Below are 23,214 nucleotides of genomic sequence, written 5' to 3'. Positions count from 1 at the left end.
CTTAAATTTTATAATTGCAATCTACTGTAGCAGGAATGTAACTTTGTGTGTGTCATTCTGAAATCTTTACATTGTGCAGCTCAGTATTAAAAGGCTGTAAGTTGAGAACTTCCTAAAAGGTGCCAATTCCTGTATAATATTCTACATGCCAAAACTGTTTTATCTTTCAGAACCTTTCAGGTGATTAGAAAAACACTCAAGCATGCATTTGCAAACTGTACAGTAATACTCTCAGAACACAGACTGGAAGCAATGTTGGAATGTCAGCAATTTTTGGTGAGTGCTGTATCTTTTTAAAGTGATTTCCTTATAATTGACAGATATGGGCTTTGTACAATATTTTAAGTAACTCTTCTATGGTTAGATTAGCCATATCTGCTGCCTAGGGTCAGTTCAAATACCTGGTGCCTTCTTTATTCTAATTGGCTGGAAGTGCCTAAGAATTGTCATCTTATTGTACATTATTACAACAAATATGCAGGTGTCTGTACCTGTTTTTAATTAATCTGAGGACATGTGGGCAGAAGAGTAACTAGAGAACTGCAACAGAAGTATCCTGCCTAAGATGGTTATACTGCTGTTTCTCTCTAGAAACAACCTGAAATTTCCTTTCTGTGTTAAAAACTGTTAATCATTTGTTAAGGAAATGCCAGTATCGTAGTTTGTTTTTTCAGGAGATAACAATGGCTAGTAAAGAAAATGGAATGAACTGTGTGTGAAAGCTGAGAAGTGGCTCTTAAAATCAGATATTTTCCTGTATACTTTCCTGGCTCTCAGAGAGAGGGGATGTTTTAATATTTCTTTTGCTACCATATGGCTCAGAATGTTTTCCTCCATATACGTTTGGTCAAGTGCATAGTTTTCTCTTTAAATTGTAGCAGCTTTAGAGTTGCATTGCTATGCAGTTGGATAGCAAGAATATAATCTGAAACGGAAGTGGACTATGCAATAAATGAGATATACCCCTTGTGAACCACAATTGTTATTCTATATACTGGACTGTATACTCATGTAAAAGATGGAGTTCTTTGCATAGACCATTGTGGAGCCTGATTCATTAAGGTCCTTTCTAGTTATACATTTTAATTCACAAACAAAAACCTTCTAACACACAGTTAAAGGGTATTTCAGTGGAGTTCCGCTAACACCCAGATAATATACTTTCTTTCCAAACATTTAAGAACTATTTAATTTAAAAAATGAGAATGTCTGGAAATGAAAAGATAAGGGATCCAGTCAATTCTCCAAATACCACTATCACCCATGCAATGTACACCATATACCTAGCCATATCTTTTCCCCCTGGTCTTGCCCTGTAATGGAAACATACTCTATCAAGTCCATACAAGCTGGGTGGGAGAAGATGGGATATTGGACAGTGGAGGGAGAGGGGTTTTATCCACACTGAAATGTTTAGGCTCAAAGTTTTATAACTAGATGTTTTTAACCTTTTAAAGTGTAACATGGGTAAAATGTGGTGCTTTCCCCTATCCCCTTCCATACTCCTGATAACCCAGGTACATTCCAGTCCCCCCCTCCGTCTGCTGTACCTTCCCTTCATCACTCCTTGCAAGTCTCCATGTACCCCTCTTCCTTCCTTCCTTCCTTCCCTCCCCCAAAGCTCTCCATTGCAAGATCAGGTAGCAGAGCTCTTTGCTCCCTACACCCAGCCCCAAAACCAGTCTGCCCCCAGCTCCATGCCTGTTCCCATTTTCCCTCTTCCCACCTCTGGGTCTGGATTAAAGCAATTGTGGGCACTAAACACACTCTCACAGAGGGGCTGGCCCTGACTCTGTGCTGTGCTAACACCCCCCATGCACCTCATCCCAGTGCCCTGCCCCTCATTGGGGTGATAATGGCAGGAAATTAGATTGGTATAATTGTGTTGCTCAGAGGTGTGAAAAATCCACCCATCGTGTGATGCAGTTAAACCAACCTAACCCCCAGTGTAGACAGTGCTACTCAATGGGAGAATTCTCCTCTCGACCTAGGAGTACCTTTGCCAACAGGAGAACACGCTGGTGTGTCACTGTAGAGGCTTCTGTATAGACAAGCCCATAAAGGGACTGGAGCTTTCTTCAGGCAAGTCCAAAATACCCCAGAAAAAAAGCAAACAAAGAATAGCAGAATGGCAAACAATTCTTAACGTACACAGTCTCTTTTAACAGCACAGCAAGAGGGTCAGTTCCTGCTTGCTTCCTAGCCTGAGGCTTGATCTACATCTGAAAGTGAGATTGATATAGCTACATTGGTCAGGGGTGTGAAAGATGCAGCCTAACCCCAGTGTACACACAGCTATGTCAACAGAAGAATGGGTGCAACGACACAGCTAACTTCATTTGAGGAGATGGTGTTCCTATACTGATGGAAAAACTCCTTCCATGGGTGTAGGCTGTGTCTACACTACAGGGTTATGCTGACATAGCTACACTGACATAGCTATTCCGGTATAGTCTCCATAGTGTAAATGCAGCTTGAGTTTGAGGCGGGAAAGCCCTCCCCCTTGGTTCCCTTCCACCAACCTTCCAGTACTTTTTTGTATATCCCTGCTTTAATAAGCCCCTGATTAACCCCTTCCTTGCCTACTTTGGAGTGGATTTATTATATTATGAAGCTCTTTATAATATAACTCTTTGTAATTCCCTCATGAACTGCACCTGGATTCCTCCAGCCCCCACCAAAATACAAGAAGGCTTCTTTCAGCAATGCCAATAAAACGAAACATATTGGGAGATTATGCCAATAAAACCTTTCATAGTTAAGATGAGCTAAAGAGAGAGAGAGAAAAAAAGGACCATTTTTGAAACTGAGCACCAGGCACATTTCCCAAACACCATAATTTTAAAACTCCTCTTCTGGTTTATAATGAAAATTAGTCAGTCATTTCACATTTCAAACTGTGTAAAAACAGCTTTTTTGCTCTTTTCCCAATGTAAATTCTTGAACTTTTCCCTTCTGCCAGTCTGTGCTACCCTGCTAGTTTATTTAGTTAACTGAATTCTATCAGCACTGTTGATATAGGTCTAATTGATTGAACATGTTTCATTAGGTAATAGAAGAGAATAAAGTGCGGCAATACGAGTCGATCCAGAAGCTGCTGAATGAAAAGAATTCCTTCAGGCAGGCTATCAGCTACTCCGATCGCCTGAAGATATTCCCACTACACCGCAGGAATTCAAGCAAGCGCAAGTCTAGACCCAAAATCAGTGCCTTGCAGGAAGAGACAGAGGAAGAAGTGCAAGAGACCAGGCTGTGAGAATGGGTGGAAACGCTTCCTCTTAGGAGTTAACTGGTGGAGTTTGGGAGAATACAGTACTGTACCTCAAAAACGGGAGAAGCGTGACCAACACCACTGAAATTGCAGGAACAAGCCCAGATTCAAACTTTCAGGAGGCATTAAATGACATTTATGGAAATGGCTGCCCTCCAATGGTCAAATTGTGTGTGAGGCATTACATATCCTAGAAGATTTACCACTTGTTCTGGTAAGCCAGGCTTCCTTGTAAAAGCTGCTTTACTGTGGAACAAAACTAGATGATGGGCAGAGGTAGGAACCCCGTTTAGACCAACTTAATCATTTCATCAAATTTTCAAAACTTTTGCTGACGTGTGTTTGGGAGGAGGGGAAGGTGGCAGAGGAGGAATGTTAAAAAAAAATCAAGCTTGAATGGAAAACACTAAAATCAAAAATGTACAACAATAGTTTTAGGTTCACTTACTCCCTGAAAAGGGGTTAAGAAAGCACCAGTGACCCACTCGGAATATTTCCTCGTATTCATTCTTCAGGCGCTTACTGTATCTCAGCACTGCAGAAAAGGCAAATGCCCTTTCATAACACTGCAGAGCTCCAAGCGTGCAGGTGAGAATGAAGGAAAAAGAGGATGTTGGCTTGAAAGCTGCTCAACATCCGTCATTTCTCAGAGGTTAAAAGATGATCATGGGAGTTAATATTTCCTTTTGGAATCTAGGAGACTATTGGCCCAGCCTTGCAAACACTAATTGGGTGGAGTGCATGTTAATATGGGCAGTCCCCTTGTAGTAAATGGCAGGACTTCCAACAGCTGAAGAGTAATATTCTGTGTGTTTAGGTCAGACATCTTTACATGCTTTTTATCATAGTTTGTATAAAGAACAAAAACTTTGAAGTAGACTTTAATAATGGAATCAGTTTTTATATGCTTCTGTTTTGCAGTTTTCAGATGCAACTGAACTTTTCTCTAGAATATTTTATTTATTTTAATATTGTTGCAAACATTTATTACGAGAATGCCGTATTTTAAGAGTGATTATGCACTATAAAGAAAAATATATTTGTATAAAAAGAATTTTTATATTTGAAATATCTCCTTTTTATGCCACTAGTCCTTTTTATTGCATGTTATAGTAAAACTGGGAAAAAAATGACAGTATCCCAGAGACATCTCCACTAGCATCCTAAGTCACCTTTATTGGGATGCATGGAAGCATTCTGGCAAGACAAGTATGTTAAGCTTCTATTTAAATAAAAACTCTCTTAACTCAAACTGCTTATGTAACAAGTCATGATAGTTGCAACAGAAATGTTCTGCTGCTCCACTAAGTGAACACTGCCTACCAAACAAAATGCATTTAATTTTTTATTCTATTTATTACCAAAGTAGACAACATGATGTACAGCATGTCAATAAAATTAAGACTGTGTACAATTCCACTATCTGGCTTTGTTTGGTTTGTTAAAAAGACAATTCTACTGTCTATTTCCTTGTGGGTTTTATATCTTATGGTCGCTAAGCTAAATGCAGATGTATAAAAATGTCTCTGGAAACAGTGTTGAACTTTCCAAGCCCTTGTAAATTGAGATGTTCTCTGATAAGGGCAAAAAGAATAATTCTTTGAGATATGTTGTCCACATATATTCCGTCCTTGGTGCACTTGCACCCCATGTGCAGGAGATCAGAGTCTGTCAGTGCTTGTTGGAGCCAGGCATGCACAGGGAGTCTCCGCATGCTCCAGTAATGAGGGCATAAAGGGTGGAACAGGCCCAATTGCTATTCAGTTCCTTCATCATGGCAGAATCCAGATGTTGTAGGACCCCATAGTAGTGAATAGGAGGGTGGATCATGTAATACACATGGACAACACACCTCAAAGAACTCCAGCTACTGTAAGGTTTCTTATTTGAGTGCTTGTCCATATACAGTCCACACTTGGTGACTAACAAGCAGTGACCTGTAACAAGGGTGGATGCATGGAGTCTACTTAAACAGAGATTGCAGCACAGCTCTGCCAAAAGCGGCATTAGACCTTGATGCTTATGCTTTGGGGGCGGGGGGTTGGTTTGTGAAATTTTTTAAGATTTCAACTTTTCATCCCAATTCAGGGTGGGGAAAAATGTCAATCTCAAAAATTTTCATGGGACAGAAAAACTGTTTCTTGCCCAGCTCTAGCAACAACTGCTAGAACATTGGTGGACACCCTCAGTGCTGTAGAGAGACCAAAAGGCCGGACTCCGTGTTGATAATTGTTCTGCCCCACCTGAAATCTTAGATACTTCCTGTTTGTTGTGTGGATGGAGATACGGAAGTATGCAGCTTGTAGACCAAGAGCCACAAGCCGGTCTCCTGGAACTAGTGATAGAATTATACGAGCTAAAGCTACTATTCTGACCTTGAAGTGTGGATGATACTGAAGAGAAAGAGATGATAGTATTAGGAAATCATTGGAGAAAAAGCCTCTCCTCCTGTACTGTAAAGTTACATCATATGCCCCAAGAGACAAAAGTAACTCCACCGCCCAGTGTAACACTCTCTGATAAGAGGGGTCCCTGAAAAGGGACGGGACGGGGTAGGCAGAGTATGGAACTGTAGGTAGTCCCAGTCAGGGTGAAGGGGTCTCCACCCCACACTAGCACAGAAACGATTAAGGAGGCTCAGAAGGTGTTAAGTAACCTGATAGGCCACACCTGAAGGGGAGTTAGGCTTGCGAGACAAACACTGACTGAGGATGGAGCCCAACTGGGCAGGAGCAGGCAGGGCTGGTATAAGGGTAGAAAGTGAAGACAGAATGTGCTGCAGTGTGGAAGTTGGCAGTAACTCTCTGGGCTTAAAGAGAGAAAGGGGGAAACCCAGGGGGACAGTAGAAGCCCTGGGATCCTGGCCCTGAAGGAAGTAAGTGTTTATCCAGAAGGGTGATGGACAAGGAAGCCTGACAGAGGTGGAATAGGAAGCAGACCATGGAGACAACAGCAAGGTTTGGGATGGTGCAACCCTTAGCCCCTGATTTGAGGGTCCCTGGACTGGAACCTGGAGTAGTGTGTGGGCCTGGGTTCCCCTACCAGCCCCTAGGGAAGTGGCATAACCTTGAATTGGAGGACTGCCTGGAACATTATCTGGATGGCTAGTCCAGTGAGACTGATACCCTGGAAGGGGAAAACTATAGTGAGCTGGCTGGAGGGCCAAGTCACGAAGAAGGAGCACCCCAAGTCATGAAGAGAAAGCACTGTAACTCCTGGAGTGTGAGAGGGGTCACAGCACGAACAAGAGACAGAAGGGGCATCAGACTGGACAGAGCTATTCCCAAGACACAGCCACAATGAGGTGCCCCAGGGATCTGTCATGAACCCATGGCAACTGGTGAAGAATGTGTGCATGATGGTCACCCTGATACAAGAGGAGAGTGAAGGGCTGTGGTAGAAGCAGCAGCGAAGGGACAACTGAGCCGCCATGTGCATAGGCCTTCTTTGCTGAAGACAAGTGCACCCTCCTGAAGCTGACCCCAGAGTTGCTGCTTCCGCTGAAGGGGGCTGAGAAAATACAAAGGAGACTCCAGATTCTACTCAGTCATGCAGGTCCTTGAAAATCAGTAGAGACAACAAGAGGTACAGATATACCTACAGGGGTACTTGGCTAAGTTGGCCAAGGAGCAGGAATATTGCTTAGGATTCTCCGGGAAGTGAGCAGGGACCAGACGGGTCAGGAATAGAAAGGAAGTCCTGAGACCAGGAGGCCAGAAGCCTGGCCAAAGCAGCGTTGTGCCTGTGGGCAGAAGGGACAAATTAAAAGTTTGTGTCAATAAAGGAAAAAATTTATTGTAATTTAAAAAGTCAAAATCATCGGTAGTGCCTGTTAATTTGCAATTTGGAAGAGCAGGCTGGCAAATGACTAACTTTTATATCTGAATAAACCAAGCCATTTTGGTTCTTTGTCTCTCGGTGTCGTCTTTGGTTGCACTTGGCTGCTTCTTTCATTAGCCATCACAACCACTAGCGAGTCAGGTAGTGATGCATGTGCAGATACTCTGATCCAATGGAAGGCACCTGGTACCACTTAGTTACTGTTTTAGAGGCAGGGGAGTTACTGTTACTGATGTCTACTATATATCTTAGCAGGGTTCAAGACGGGGAGGGCTCAGTGGTTTGAGCATTGGCCTCCTCAACCCAGGGTTGTGAGTTCAATCCTTGAGGGGGCCATTTAGGGATCTGGGGCAAAAATCTGTCTGGGGACAGAGCAAGGGGTTAGACTAGATGACCTTCTGAGGTCCCTTCCAACCGTAATCTTCTATGATTCTAAGAGAGCTTAATTGATGGGAAGTGCTAGGTGTTCAGGCATAGAGGTATGGAGAATGTCCAGAAATGAATGAGAGATTTCTTGAACCTCTGCCACTGGTATCTTGAGAGAATCAGCTAGATGTCTGAGCACATCTTGAGGGCTCCATCCACGTGAGATGGTGTAGCATGGTCTCACCGCATCTGAAGGACAAGGACAATATAACAGCACATATTGCCTGGTCCTAGCATGAGGGTTCTTCTCAGAAAACTCTTCAGAGGCCTCAGATTCATGGTCTGCAAGCTGATACACCATCCCATGAGACTACAGGGTAGGTAAGAAATTTTCATCCCAGGAGGTGGTCTGGAAATGTGACCTTAGGGTTTCCAATAGGGCCATGCTGAAACATTGTAAGCAAATAGGGATGGTGCCATGAATCTTGATCTGAAAGTAGAAAGGATCCAGGTCAGTGTTGCTGACGTGCCTGGTACTGATACACTCGGCATCAAATGAGCAGCATTGAAGAGATTAGAACTGATGGAATTGGTATGATAATAGCTGGCATTGAAGCACTTAATACAGAGGTAGCCCCCGATGTTCTGGCTTCAGCACCAGAGGCAGCTTATTTGAATCCTGAAACTGTGCTGACACCCCAGTACCATGCTCCCTCAGAGTTCCTGTGGTGTCCAGCTTGGCCCTTCAGAGTCTCCTTCCATCAGGAGTGGTGAGGATACTTGGACCTCTTTTTACTGGGAATCCCCAGTGGGATCTTCCCCTGCGCTTCCCAGATCAGTGATGCTCCTTTTTGTCTGAGGACTTGGCTTTAACAGTCCTATCAGAATCTGAAGCTAGAATGGCGCACAGGAGCTAGTGGATCTGGAACCCACAGGGGCACTTCTGAACTGAGGTGGAACTTTTCCAGGGGGTTCTGCCCTGCCCAGATCAGAGCCCTGCTTCCTGAAGCAGTCTGACAAAAGTATTTTAAGATGCACCCCCCAACTAAACCTTTAAAGTCCTTTTAGAAAAGGATTTATACACCAATGATTTGTCGGGGATATAAGCTCCCCAGGATAAAAAAGGCATTTGATGTGTTTGTCCTTAATCACAACTGTTGCCTTGCGAGCGAAGCAATGCTTAAAACCTGGTGACTTGAGATGGGACATCTCCAAACCCCAGCACCAGGACGATCCTGACTGAAGAAAATCAAAATAAGGGAGATAAAAACTATAAAAAACTTGCCCAGTGGAAATTATCCTAATGCACTGTGGTACAGAGTAAGTCCTCCAGGAAGTACACCTATCCCACGCTTCCTGTACACTCTAGATGTTGTCTTTGGGGTATTGGGACACACTTCCTGCTGAGGTCAGAAACGAGGAAGCCCAGGACAGGACAGTCACAAGCTGCAGCTACATAGAGTAGTAGCAAGTTCTGTTACCTCATTGCTGTACACCGTTCCTGTTCATAATAAAGGGTTTATCTTTGATAGAAATCTGCTTGTCAGTAAGTCACTACACACTTTACCTATCATTGAAAAGTCTACACAACTATCTACACAGACTGAGAAAAGAAAGGGTGCATTGAAATGTGGACGCTGAGACATTCCCTCTTGCAGCCACAGGTGATAAGAATGAACTGAATGATGGATGGTCTGTCCTGCCTGTTATGCCCTTGGCATGGGAGCATGAAGACATGCAGGGCTCATGCACTGCCTTGGGCCAAAGACCGATCTCGAGCACATGGGTGCGTGCGTAACAGGAGTGCATTACATGTACGGACAAGCAAGCAAAGAAGAAATGATATTTTACTATAAAAGTAAAGACTGTCCTTAAACAGGAACAGTCGCCTCTCAACCCCCTCCCTGTTGCTCGCTCCCCACCCTTTCCCCGTAGCTCTGTCCTTTTATCCTGCTCTGTCTTTCCTGCCCCTTACCCAGCCGACTCTCTTACCTGCCTCTCCCTCTCCTCAGCTCCTTCCTGTGCTCCTCAGGGCCCAGCTCCTTGTCCCCAGCCTAGCTTGGTTTGGTGGTCAGTGTTACTTAAAATTAAAACAAGGCTTGTTCTCTGCCACAACACTTATAAGAAATTAGCTAATTAACAATGGTTAATGACGAGCTGGGAATAGTTAGTTACACCCTCTATTTATAACAATAAAAAACCAAGTGTATATAAAAGTTGCATCTATTTGATGGTATCCCAATCTCCCCTCACCTCTTTTCACACACAAACGTGCTCTTCATGCACCACGTTTTTTAAGATTGTAAACTCTTCGGGGAAGAGCAGACGGGCACAACATCTAGCAGCGAGGAGCTTCCAGGCTGACGGGGGACTCTCAATGCTGCTGCAGTACCAACATCATTAGTTTTATTACATTTTGACAGGCAAACTGCAAATGCAGCCCCATTGCACTAGGCACTGCCCAAACACCGAGTAGCAGCCAGTCCCTGCCCTGAAGAGTTTATCATCTAATAAACAGAACAGACCCAGGGCAAGGGCAAGGGACAGAATGGACAAGCTGACTGACGGTTTGCAAACAGAATGTTGGTGCCACGATTGTTTGATTTGTTATTATTTTAATCCTTTGGGACCCTGAAGAAAAGGAGGAAGAAGGGGAGCATGGAGGGTAGGTGGAGGGAGGCAGAAGTAAAGAGGCCACAAAGGAGAGGTTAGAGCAAACAGCCAGTCAGCACAAGGAAGAGACTGTCCAGACTGAAAAATAAAGCGAGCAGCCTGCTGACATTGTCAGTCCCTGCCCGTACAATTTTTGGCAGCTACTCTGCAAGCTTTAGTCTCCGGCTGGCTCATCCCTACAGTTCCTTTCCAAAAGCCTGGAGGGGAGTTGTTGCATGGGTCTTTGGGTCATACAATCATAGAAGATTAGGGCTGGAAGAGACCTCAGGAGGTCATCTAATCCAAACCCCTGCTCAAAGCAGGACCAACCTCAGCTAAATCATCCCAGCCAGGGCTTTGTCAAGCCAGGTCTTAAAAATCTCTAAGGATGGAGATTCCACCACCTCTCTAGGTAACCCATTCCAGTGCTTCACCACCCTCCTAGTGAAATAGTGTTTCCTAATATCCAACCTAGGCCTCCCCCACTGCAACTTGAGACCATTGCTCCTTTTTCTGTCATCTGCCACTACTGAGAACAGTCTAGATCCATCCTCTTTGGAACCCCCCTTCAGGTAGTTGAAGGCTGCTATCAAATCCCCCCGCTTACTCTTCTCTTCTGTGGACTAAATAAGCACAGTTCCTTCAGCCTCTCCTCATAAGTCACGTGTCCCAGCCCCCTAATCATTGTCGTTGCCCTCTGCTGGACTCTCTCCAATTTGTCCACATCCTTTCTGTAGTGGGGGGCCCAAAACTGGATGCAATACTCCAGATGTGGCCTCACCAGTGCCGAATAGAGGGGAATAATCACTTCCCTTGATCTACTGGCAATGCTCCTACTAATGCAGCCCAATATGCCATTAGCCTTCTTGGCAACAAGGGCACACTGTTGACTCATATCCAGCCTCTCATCCATTGTAATCCCAAGGTCCTCTTCTGCAAAACTGCCATGTAGCCAGTCAGTCCCTAGTCTGTAGCAGTGCATGGGATTCTTCCGTCCTCAGTGCAGGACTCTGCACTTGTCCTTGTTGAACCTTCTCAGATTTCTTTTGACCCAATCCTCCAATTTGTCTAGGTCACTCTGGACCCTATCCCTACCATCCAATGTATCTACCTATCCCCCCAGCTTAGTGTCATCCACGAACTTGCTGAGGGTGCAATCCATCCAATCATCCAGATCATTAATGAAGATGTTGAACAAAACCAGCCCCAGGGCCAAGCTCTGGGGCATTCCGCTTGATACTGGCTGCCAACTAAACATCGAGCCATTGATCACTACCCGTTGAGCCTGATGATTTGCCAGGTTTCTATCCACCTTACAGGCCATTCATCCAATCCATACTTCTTTAACTTACTGGCAAGAATACTTTGGGAGACTGTATCAAAAGCTTTGCTAAAGTCAAAATATATCACATTCACTGCTTTCCCCATATCCACAAAGCCAGTTATCTCATAGAAGGCAATCAGGTTGGTCAGGCATGACTTGCCCTTTGTGAATCCAAGTTGACTGTTCCTTATCACCTTCCTCTCCTCCAAGTGCTTCAAAATGGATTCCTTGAGGACCTGCTCCATGATTTTTCTGGGGACAGAATTGAGACTGACCCGGATTCTCCTTCTTCCCTTTTAAAAATATGGGCCCTATATTTGCCTTTTTTCAGTTGTCCGGGACCTCCCCCGATTGCCACAAGTTTTCAAAGATAATGGCCAATGGCTCTGCTATCACGTCAGCCAACTCTCTCAGCACCCTTGGATGCATTGCATTGTCCAGCTTTACTAAATAGTCCTTAACCTGTTATTTCACTACTGAGGGCTGCTCACCTCCTCCCCATACTATGCTGCCCAGTGCAGCTGTCTGGGAGCTGACCTTGTCTGTGAAGACTGAGGCAAAAAAAGCATGAGTAGTTCAGCTTTTTCCACATCATCTGTCAGTAGGTTGCCTCCCCCATTCAGTAAGGGTCCCACACTTTCCCTGACCACCTTCTTGTTGCTATCATACCTGTAGAAACCCTTCTTGTTACCCTTCACATCTCTTGCTAGCTGCAACTCCAATTGTGCTTTGGTCTTCTTGATTACACCCCTGCATGCTTGAGCAATATTTTTATACTCCTCCCTAGTCATCTGTCCAAGTTTCCATTTCTTGTAAGCTTCCTTTTTGTGTTTAAGCTCACTGAAGATTTGACAGTTAAGCCAAGTTGGTCGCCTGCCTTATTTGCTATTCTTTCTGCACATTGGGATGGTTTGTTCCTGCACCCTCAATAAGGCTTCTTTAAAATACAGCCAACTCTCCTGGACTCCTTTCCCACTCTATGACATTCTATACCTTGTGGGAGTGTACTGTAACCCCCATATTCCTCATTTTCATATAATTGTGATCTTACATATAAAGCATGCCTTGTAAGGTATCAGGGGAACGGTTATGATCTGCAGAAAGTCATTTCTCTATCCATATATGTGTATCATTAATGCATATGAAGTTATGAGAATTGTGTTGTATGGTGGTCACTAAAACATGCTGAAAGTTGGGCAATCAGCCAGATATTAGCTCCCCAGAGGCAACATCAAGGAAAGTAACCAACACCTGGGCAGGGTGTCAAACAACCCATCAATAGCCATTGTCCAGCAAGGGAGCTACAATGCAATGACTCACCTGCATGAGGCCACACCAGGGGAATTGCTCAACCTTGCTTGGAGAGATTCAGCAATGCCCTCCAGACATGCCTGGATTTGTGCTCCCCAAGCACATAGACTGAGGGTATAAAACAGCAGACACATACTGGGCCCTTCTCCTGACCCCACCTTCGCTGCAAGCAACTAAGGCCATGGCTACACTGGAAACGTCAAAGTGCTGTTGTGGGAACGCTCCCGTGGCAGCGCTTTGAAGTGTGAGTGTGGTCGTGCATGAGTACTGGGAGAGAGCTCTTCCAGTGCTCCTGATAATCCACCTCCACGAGGGGATTAGTTCTGAGCACTGGGAATGCGGCTCCCAGCACTTGAAGCCTGTTTACACTAGTGCTTTAAAGCGCTCAGACTTGCTGCACTCAGGGGGGTGATTTTGCAGACCCCTGAGCCAGCAAGTTAGAGCGCTATAAAAGTAAGTGCAGACAAGGCCTTAGACACTGAGAAGATGACAAGACTCCAACAGAGGAGATTGTTCCTTAAACCTAGGCCAAACCTGTATATTAACGACTGCAATATCCAGTGGGGGTGAGAAAAACTGCTTAATCTAGATGTTGTCCAGTCTAATAGAGTTGAGAGTTTAGACTGTGTGCTTATATTTTATTTTATTTGGTAACTAACTCTGACTTTTTGCCTATCACTTAATACAGGGGTCAGCAACCTACAGCACGTGTGCCAAAGGTGGCACGTGAGCCGATTTTGCCTGGCACGTGGCTGCCGGCCGAGGTCCTGGCTGCCAGCCCTACTCAGCATCCTGCTGGCCTGGGGTTTCGTTCACTCAGCTGGCAGGAGGCTGAGCGGGGTCGGCGGCCGGGACCCCAGACCAGCAGCAGGCGCGCCCCCCGGTTTCCCCCTCACCGCTCTTGGGTTCTGCAGATCCCAGGAGCGAGAGCCGCCGAGGTGCGGGGCCCTGAGCCTGCTGCAGGAGGGGCGGCGGCAGCTCACACTCCCGGGAGCCGCAGAGCCCGAGTGCGGCGAGGGGAGAGCCAGGGGGCACACAGGGACTGCCGCCCGCATGCATCTGCTGCAGGAGCCCCCGCGGGGGGGCACCAGGCCGCAGCCCGGGCAGGTGCACCCCCCGGCTCCCCCATCACCACACTCAGGTTCTGCGGCTCCCGGAAGTGTGAGCCGCCACTGCCCCTCCGGCAGCTCCCCCCTCCCGCTGCCTCAGCACTCCACGTGGAGTTTTGCCTCCTCGTGGAGCCAGCATCTGACCAGCATGGGCATGGTAAGGGGAGTCCTGGGGACAGACAGGGAGCAGGGGGAGGATTGGATGGGTTGGGAGTTCTGGAGGTCCTGTCAGGGGGCAGGGAGTGGTTGGATGGGGTGTGGGAGTCCTGGGGGTCTGTCTGGGGGTGGGGGTGTGGATAAGGGTTGGGGCAGTCAGGGGACAAGGAGCAGGGAGGCTTAGGTAGGCGGTGGGGTTCTAGGGGGCAGTTAGGGGCAGGGGTCCCAGGAGGGGGCAGTCAGGGGACAAGGAGTGGAGGGGGTTGGGGGTTCTGATGAGGGCAATCAGGGTGGGAAGTGGGAGGGAGTGGATGGGGGCGGGGCTAGGGCAGGGCTCTCCCCTCTTTTTTATTGTTGAAATATGGTAACTCTAGGCGAGGGGAGAGCTGGGGGGCACATGGGGCTGGCACCCACATACATCTACTGCAGCCTGCAGGAGCCCCCTGGGGGGCACCGGGCCGCAGCCTGGGCAGGAGGGGCGGGGGGGGCACAGCTGCTCCCCGCTAGCGGCACCGCCGCCTTTGCAGGGCTGCTGCCCCCCTGCACCGCACCGGCTCCTCCATGTAGGATGACCAGATGTCCCGATTTTATAGGGACAGTCCTGATTTTTGGGACTTTTTCTTATATAGGCTCCTATTATTTCCCTACCCCATCCTGATTTTTCACACTTGCTGTCTGGTCACCCTACCTCCATGGCTGGGGCTCGCTGCTGCCGCAAGTGGGACGCTCTGGCTCTCTGGTGCCTCCGGAAGGCAGCTCCTCCCTGCTGAGCTGCTGCAGCGGCCCAAGCCCAGCAAAGCCAGTGAGTGGACTCGGGGTGGGGGCCACTCTGGTGGGGTGGGCTCGTGGGGGGGCTGTGCACCCTCCAGGGGAGTTCAGGGGGCAGGGAGGGGGGGAACCTGGTCTGGGGAGCAGCCCCTGGGCACGACTGGCCCCTGGGGGCTATAAAGGCTCATTGGGATTTTCCCCTCAATGAACCGATGTGCAAAGAGGGGGTGGGGGGGCGTAAGGTGGAAGTTTCTCCTACAGTGCAAATATCCTTGCACCAGCCCTGTCCCAGGGGCTGTGCGCACCCCAGGTTAAGAACCACTGCATTAAATTGTTAAGATCTGCCTTTTAATATAATTTTAAATGAAGCTTCTTAAACATTTTTTAAAAACTTGTTTACTTTACATACAACAATAGTTTATAGACTTATAGAGACCTTCTAAAAACGTTAACATGTATTACTGGCGCGCGAAACCTTAAATTAGAGTAAATAAATGAAGACTTGGCACACCACTTCTGAAAGGTTGCCGACCCCGACTTAATATCACTTAATATCATCTTTTATAGTCAATACAATTGTTTAATTATTTATCTGTGAGTTTGGGGCAAATCTGTTCAGGTTTGCCAAGGCTGGTGTATGTCCACTTTCCATTGATGAAGTGGTGAACAAATTAATAAATTTGCACTGCCCATTTTGAGCAGTGCAAGACAGTATATTCCTGGGGTACAGTGCTGGGAACTGGAGGGATTTGGCTTGTGCCTTTCTCTGTGTGATTCACGAGTGGCTCTGGGAGCATTCATGCAATCTAGCTGGGTGTGGGACTCCACATGCAGCTGTGCTGAGTGATCACAGTTCCTAGAGGGGTTGCTGCTGGTCACTAGCAAGGCATTATGATAGACAGTCCAGCCTAGGGAGAGTTCAGGGAGCACAGTCCCAGGCTGCATCTCGGTCCCAGGCTGCACCCTGGGAGCATCCCGCCTGTCAGTTCTCTGAGGGAGTCAAAGTCTGCTTTTCTGAAGTCCAGGGTCTGTATTCTATTGCTCTCCTTTCTTCCTTTTGTCAGGATCCTGAACTCAATCATCTCATGGTCACTGCTGCCCAGGTTGCCACCCACTTCTACTTCCTCTACCAATTCTGTTTGTGAGGAGCAGGTCAGGAGGAGCACGACCCCTAGTTGGTTCTTCCAGCACTTGCACCAGGAAGTTGTCCCCAACACTCTCCAAAAACTTCTTGGATTGTCTGTGCACTGCTGTATTGCTCTCCCTGCAGATGTCAGCAGGGCTGACCCACAACATTTTGGCACCTGAGGTGGGGAGCTCAAATGACACCCCCATGCCCCCTTGCTTGGGCCAATATTTTGAAACTTTGGGTTCTAGTGGCACCTGAGGCCGCTGCCTCAATTCGCCTCATGATAAGGCCAGCCCTGGATGTCAGGGTGATTGAACCATGAGAACGAGGACCTGTGATCTGGAAACTTCTGTTAGTTGTCTCCTTGACTTCAACCTCCACCACAGCAGCTAAGAGATTCAGTCAAGACAAGAGAGCTACAAATACTGCAAGATAAGATCAGAGACACATGAAGCCGGAGAATGCACTGAGAACTGAAAACTCACAGTGGGAAGAAATAGGAGGGCAAGCAGGTAAAAGCAGTGGCTGGGAGGAAGCCTAAAGCAGTAGACTGAAAGTAGACGATACTTACTGGAAACTGGAGGTTCTTGGGGAGGCGTGGTCCCTATCTGTATGCATATATACCATGTGTCAGAGTCTGAAAATTCTTCAAAGCAGTGTCCGCTGGCACATGAGGAGAGCTATTGCGCATGTGCAGGCCGAGCCAAGGGTATAAGGGGCAGTGCAGGCAGATATCGCTGCAATTCCTCTTCTTACTGCAAGTCCAACAGGATCCAAAGCAGAGGATACTGATAGGGACCACATATCTCAAAGACTCTCCAGTTACAGCAAGTAAGCTCCACTTCTTCAAGTGATGGTCCCTACATATACTCCACATGTGGATGACTGGCGAGCAGTGTTCAGATTGGAGGTGGGTGCAAGGAAGTGGGTAGCAGGGATGGATGCAATACTGCTGAATCCACAGCCAAGGCATGAACTATAGTGTGTCAGGAATGTGTGACTAGAACTCCAGGTGGCCGCTCTGTAGATGTTCTGCAGTGGTAGGTGTGCGCACAGGGAACTAATAGCTACACCTGACATCTTCAGAGACTGGAGATGATCCAGGACAACTGGGATGCTTAAGGTACTTGTAGAATATTGGTGAAGTTGTGCCCAAGCCGAAAAGTATCTCCATTTGGCCAGATAGCAGGTTCTAGTAGATTCCTTTCTACTTTGGTTAAGGATCTTCTGAATAGGAGGGTAGAGCATGAGTGTTCTATTACTGACACCCATCTAAACACCAGGCCATGAGGTGGAGTGAGCCCAGACTGGAATGCTTGACTTTTCCGTGACCTGGGTTTGAAGATCTGGGAATGGGCAGATCCTGATTGGTGGGCAGGCTGACATTGTTAGAAGTTCCGTGAACCAGAACTGTTTGGGCCAATAGGGAGCTTGGAGAATGATGTTGGCTCTGTTTTAAATATCTTCCCCATGACTTGTGGAAGTAGGGGAATGGGAAGAAAGGCATATCTGAGGCCATTTGTCCAAGACAGCAGAAGAGCATCGCCCTGGGAGTTGTGACTTGTGGCTCCTCGATAACAATACATGGGGATTTTTCTGTTCATTTGTGATGCAAAGAGTGGAGTACCCCACTATGTACATATTTTGTTCAGGATTGTCTCACAAACCTCCCATTCATGGTCTGCCAAAAAGCTTCTGCTTAGCTTGTCTGCAAGGGAGTTGTGAATATCAGGGATGAGGTGGGATGCGCTCTATTTGCCCCGGAGTGTAAAAGGGATTCCACCTCCCATTGAAGAATCACCTAGTGAGAGTGGTCCCCGGAGAGGGAGTTGGAAGAGGGTTTGTGAGGCAGGAAGGAGAGAAGCTCTATGGAGTATCCCTGATGGATAATCTCCAGACTATCCATAGTAATCTCCAACTATCCATAGTGATCTTGTTCCAGTTGTGGCAAAGAGTGTAAGACAGCCCCCAAAGGCAAAAGGGGGATAGATGGGTGTCATCAGCAGTGCTACGTGGGTCTCGAGCAATATGTCAAAAATGGCTTTTGGCCTATGGTTGAGAGAGAGCAGAAATTGTAGCAGTAAAGGTGGCTGAAAAGCAAGGTCTCTGAATCCTGTGGCATTTGCGTGGAGGCTCAGCTAGGCTCTGGTAACAAGGAGCATCAGGAGGTTGACCTGATCTAAAGGGCTGCCATTTCCTCCTGGGAGACTGGGGTATAAATCTCCAGGAAATACAGAGTCAATCTTGAATCCTTTAGTGAGTGCATGAACTACTTCATTTTCCCATTTAAAGAGGTTGGACTTGTCAAAGGGGAGTCCTGGATGATGTTTTGGACCTCTCTAGGAAACCCTGACAATTGCAACCAAAAGTCCCTTCTCATGACCAAACCAGTGGCCAAATTCTGGAACCTGGGTCTACAGCATTAACTGCAGCCTGGAGGGCTAATTTTGCCACTAACGTCCCCTATTCTAAAAGAGACTGAAATTGGGCCGTGTCCTCCATAGGAAGTTTATCTTTGAGGTCCACAAGCTTGGAATAATTACTAAAGTCCTATTTCGCTAACAAAGCTTGGTAATTAGCACCATGAAATTCCCCCTGCGGAGGAAAAGACCTTCCTTCCCAGGAGGTGCAGTGTCTTAGCGCCTTTATCTGCCAGAGTGGCCCTGTGATAATATGACTGAGCTCTTTCTGTAGCTGCCTGTATCACCAGCGAGTTGGGGACAGGATTGGAATATAAACATTCAACTCCTTTAGCAGGAACAAAGTATCGCCTCTCGGCTGTTTGTGGTGTCGCGGCACACGATGCCCCAGCGTGTTATACTGCTCTGGCCAGTTCTAGTATGGCCTCATTCATTGGAAGGGCCACCTTACTCAGTCCCTGAGGTTGCAGTGTTGAGGGTCCCGGAGCTCCTCTAATGGGATCTGTAGGTCATTGGCAAATCTTTGTAACAGCTACTGGTACTAGCGGTGGTCATCCAGCAGAGAAGGCAAAAAAGGAGTCACCACATCATCCCAGGATGATGAAGAGGCACCCATTGGAACCATCGGTACCTGCAGCTCTGGTTCTGGCCCTTCCTCCTCATACACTAATGGAACAAGTTGGTGAGAGAGAGAGGAGCGATACAACTGCTGAGAAGGGCCTGGATGCCTGCCATAAGAATCCCACGGACCCCAATAATGCCAGAAAGGGGGATTGATCCGTTGAGGGGGACCTCCAAGGGAATTGATACCAGCAGTCCCAGAGGGGGGCATATCCGGAGGAATGGTGAGAGTAACCTCACAACTATCTTTTGGGGCTCGAGCGTCTCCGCAGAGATACTGGTGCGGCCATCTCCCCTGACTCATCCAAGAACTGTTCCACTGGTAGCGATGATGCCTTTTGTATCAGGACATTCCTGCCAGATGTTTGGAAATTGGACTGCTCCTGGGACATTGATATATACTCCCAAGGAGTCAGGACATTCCTTAGGAGGGCGGGCTGGAAAGAAATGGAGACAGTGGATAAGGAATGACTATATCCTCCAGTGTTCTGTATGTCTCCATATGCCCTTGTGTCTAAGAGGTTCCATCAGTCAAGTCTGAAGGACCCGGTGCAACTGTGGCAGCTGGATGGTCTTTAGATGAACGAGGCGGTACTGATGATTGGTCTGGATCAGTACTCACAGATGGAGCTGGTGAACATCTGTCCTACGCTCAGGTTCTTAGGTGACTGATAGAATCGGCGGATCTTTCTTTTTATATGCTTTGCCCTCCAATCTAGGGGGTCTTTAGCAAAGCCAGTTCCTTAGGTTCTGTATGCAACATCTCACCCAACTTGGAGAGGCTCGGGGAGGAAGTACATTTATTATGGACAGTCCTTGAGGACGATCTGTCCTTGAGCCCATGAGAGCACCCTCTACTCTCATGGGAAGCCCTAGAACAGTGGTTTTCAACCTGTGGTCTGCACACACTTGGAGGTCTGCAGACTATGTCTAAGATTTCCAAAGGGGTCTGTACCTCCATTCAAAATGTTTTAGGTGTCCACAAATGAAAAAATGTTGAAAGCCACTGTGCTAGAAAAAAGAGTCCTTGGGCTTATATATTGAAAGCTCCATTCCAAGGCATGTGCTTGAAGGGGCACTGATGGTCAGTTGAGGTCGATGTACAGGACGTCTCCCTAACCCAGATCGGAGAGGGGCCTAACAACCTTCTTCATCAGATGCTTTTGTAGGCAAAGCTCCCGGACTTCTCAAGTTCTGGATGGGAAGGAGTGACAGATGCTGCAGTTTGCAGAGATATGCACCTCACCCAGACACTACAGGCACCATTGTTTGTCACTGATGGAAAAGGAGTGAGAGCAGGAGAAGCAATTCTTGAATCCCAGGACTCTGGGCATAGTCCCAGATCCAGGGAGGGGTTCCCCAACTGGGGAAAAGAAATACTCTATGCTAACTATAACTTTAACTACTAACTACTAAGCTAAAATACTAGGGCTGTCAAGCAATTAAAAAAATTAATCGCAATTAATTGCACTATTAAGCGAGAACAAGCATTTGCATGGCACTGTTGTAGCTGGTGTCACAAGATATTTACATGCCAGATGTGCTAAAGATTCATATGTCCCTTCATGCTTCAACCATCATTCCAGAGGACATACATCCATGCTGATGACAGGTTCTGCTCAATAATGATCCAACACAGAGCAGACCGACACATGTTCATTTTCATCATCTGAGTCAGATGCCAGCAGCAGAAGGCTGATTTTCTTTTTTGGTGGTTTGGGTTCTGTAGTTTCTGCATTGGAGTGTTGCTCTTTTAAGATTTCTGAAATCATGCTCCACACCTCGTCCCTCTCAGATTTTGGAAGGAACTTCAGATTCTTAAACCTTGGGTTGAGTGCTGTAGCTATCTTTAGAAATCTCACATTGGTACCTTCTTTGTGGTTTGTCAAATCTGCAGTGAAAGTGTTCTTAAAATGAACAACATGCGCTGGGTCATCATCGGAGACTATTATAACTTGAAATATATGGCAGAATGCAGGTAAAACAGAGCAGGAGACATACAATCCTCCCCCAAGGAGTTCACTCACAATTTTAATTAACACTTTTTTTTCTAACTGAAATCAATATATTTGAAATATAGAAAAACATCCACAAATATTTAATAAATTTAAATTGGGATTCTATTGTTTAACAATAAGATTTAAACTGTGATTAATCGTGATTAATTTTTTTGAGTTAATCGAGTGAGTTAACTCTGATTAATCGACAGCCCTATAAAATACATAACTACTTAAAAATATTTTCTGTCTTTGCAGGTTATACAATGGAGTGAAGGAGAAGATAATTCCGACTCAGGCCATGTGGCAGAAAGAAGGTAGTGGAGAAGCATGAGCCTGCACTGCCTCTTATTCTCTTGGTAAGGAGCGTGAGGAGAGCTACTGCACATGTGCAGGACAACGGACACTGCTTTGAAGAATTTCCAATCTCAGGCATCTGGTGCACATGCATACCTACGCACATGGAATACACATAGGGACCATGGCTCACAGGAGAAGATAATTAGAGGCCCAAAAGACATTTTTAAATGTAGCAATAACATTTTTTCCCCTTAAGATTGTGGACATAGGAGTGAAAAGAATTGTTTCAACTTTGACCACTATGCAGATTTTCACTCCTTGTTCTGCATGGCTGCTTTCTCATGAGTGACACCCCTTCTTAAAATAAATCTGATATTTCAGGTTAGAACTGTTAGTCTTCTCTTTATTAGAGCAGGGCAAATTAGTTTGGATTAATAGTTTATTTGCTGAAAAATGCAGTTTCAGTCAACCTGAAACTATTTAAGGTTTGACTGATTAATTTTTGCTGGGAAAAAACTTTTGGTGAGGGGGACAAAGACTGCATGCACACAGGACTACTGTGACCTTTAACCCAGTGCTTAGGGCACTTGCCTGTATGTGGGAGACCCAGGTTTGAATCCCCACCCTGGAGCAGGGAGTGGAAACTCAGATCTCTGCCCAGGCTAAGACCAGGCTATAGGCTAGTCTGTTCTTATGCTCTTCTGTTTAAAGCCCAGGAGAAAATAAAAATGTCTGTATAGCTTGGTGATTAAAGGTATGCCTACACAGGGATAAAAATCCTGCAACTGGCCAAGGTCAGCTGACTTGGGGTCACAGGGCTCGAGTTCCAAGGCTGAAAAATCACTGTATAGACATTTGGACTCAGGCTGGAGCCCAAACCCGAATGTCTACACAGAGCTTTTAGCCCTGCAGCCTGAGCCCCATGAGCCTGCGTCAGCTGACCTGGGCCAGCTGCAGCTGTGCTGTGGGTCTTTTATCCCTGTGTAGACATACCCTTGGGCACTCCCGGGGGGGGGGGGGAGATAATGTGGACTCAAATCTCCCCTCTCTCTCATTCAGAAGAGGGATTTGAATCCACATGTCCCACCAGACCACATCCCCTCCCAGGAGTGCCTTAATCCACAGACCACAGAGTTGTTCTCACTCTCTTTTGCTCAATGGATATTTAGGTATTTATACAAAATGGAACAGCTTCAATGGGAAAGATCGAGAGCAACCTGCTCCAGAATCACCTATAGCTTGGTGGTGTGGGGATCTTGAGTTCACGTCCTTGCTGTAGAGTGGGGATTCGAACCTGGGTCTCCTATGTCCCAGGCAAGTGCCAAACTGAGCTGAGCATTTTTTCAGATTTTTCAGTTTGCTGGCTGAACTGAAAAACCAGTTATGTGCCCAGCTCTACTTTTTACACACACAAACTAAGGCCCTGATCCTGCAGTCATTGCTTGGGGCCTAAAGGAGAGGCTATGTCCTCACTGCAAAGTTAGCTCAGGCTGTAACTTAGGTGTTGCCCCTACCCCTAGTTTTTGTCCTTCCCTTTTTCAGCTCCGACTTTTTGCAGAATTTTCTGAATCAGTTTGTATTTATAACACATGATGCTGCATCCTCAGTGATCATTACAAACATCTCTTCCCACACAGAGTAAGCTATAATTACCATGCTTCAGTACTCAGATCCTAAGGCACATTCCTAATCCTAATGTGCTAAGGCACATTCCTCTGATCTTCAGCTAATCAATGCTGCTGAAAACCAGCTGCTGGTAAACACAGGGTCGGCTCCCAGAATGCCGCCCCAAGCACGTGATTGGTTTGCTGATGCCTAGAGCCAGTCCTGGTTAAACAAATGCATGCCCTGTTTTCAGCACCCAAACTGAGGACAAGGTCAGGAGATATGAAAACTCTTGGTCAGTGGTCACTGGAAATCACTGGAGGTCTGTTACTGCACAAGAATGTA

At 46.5% G+C, this 23,214-nt stretch overlaps 1 protein-coding gene across 1 annotated transcript in view; it reads left to right on the top strand.

Moving 5' to 3' along the window:
• The window catches only part of CFTR (CF transmembrane conductance regulator), a 145,914-nt gene extending 141,255 nt beyond the window's left edge, over positions 1-4,659 (top strand). The window contains exons 26-27 of the mRNA XM_045002362.1: positions 171-276; positions 3,050-4,659. Of these exons, the coding sequence (XP_044858297.1) occupies positions 171-276; positions 3,050-3,256 (313 nt within the window). The 3' untranslated portion in view covers positions 3,257-4,659. The remainder of the gene's footprint in view (positions 1-170; positions 277-3,049) is intronic.
• The last annotated feature ends 18,555 nt before the right edge of the window (positions 4,660-23,214 follow it).

The sequence above is a fragment of the Mauremys mutica genome, chromosome 1 (assembly GCF_020497125.1).
Source record: "Mauremys mutica isolate MM-2020 ecotype Southern chromosome 1, ASM2049712v1, whole genome shotgun sequence".
NCBI lineage: Eukaryota > Metazoa > Chordata > Testudines > Geoemydidae > Mauremys > Mauremys mutica.
This window is presented reverse-complemented; position numbering and strand designations above follow the sequence as displayed.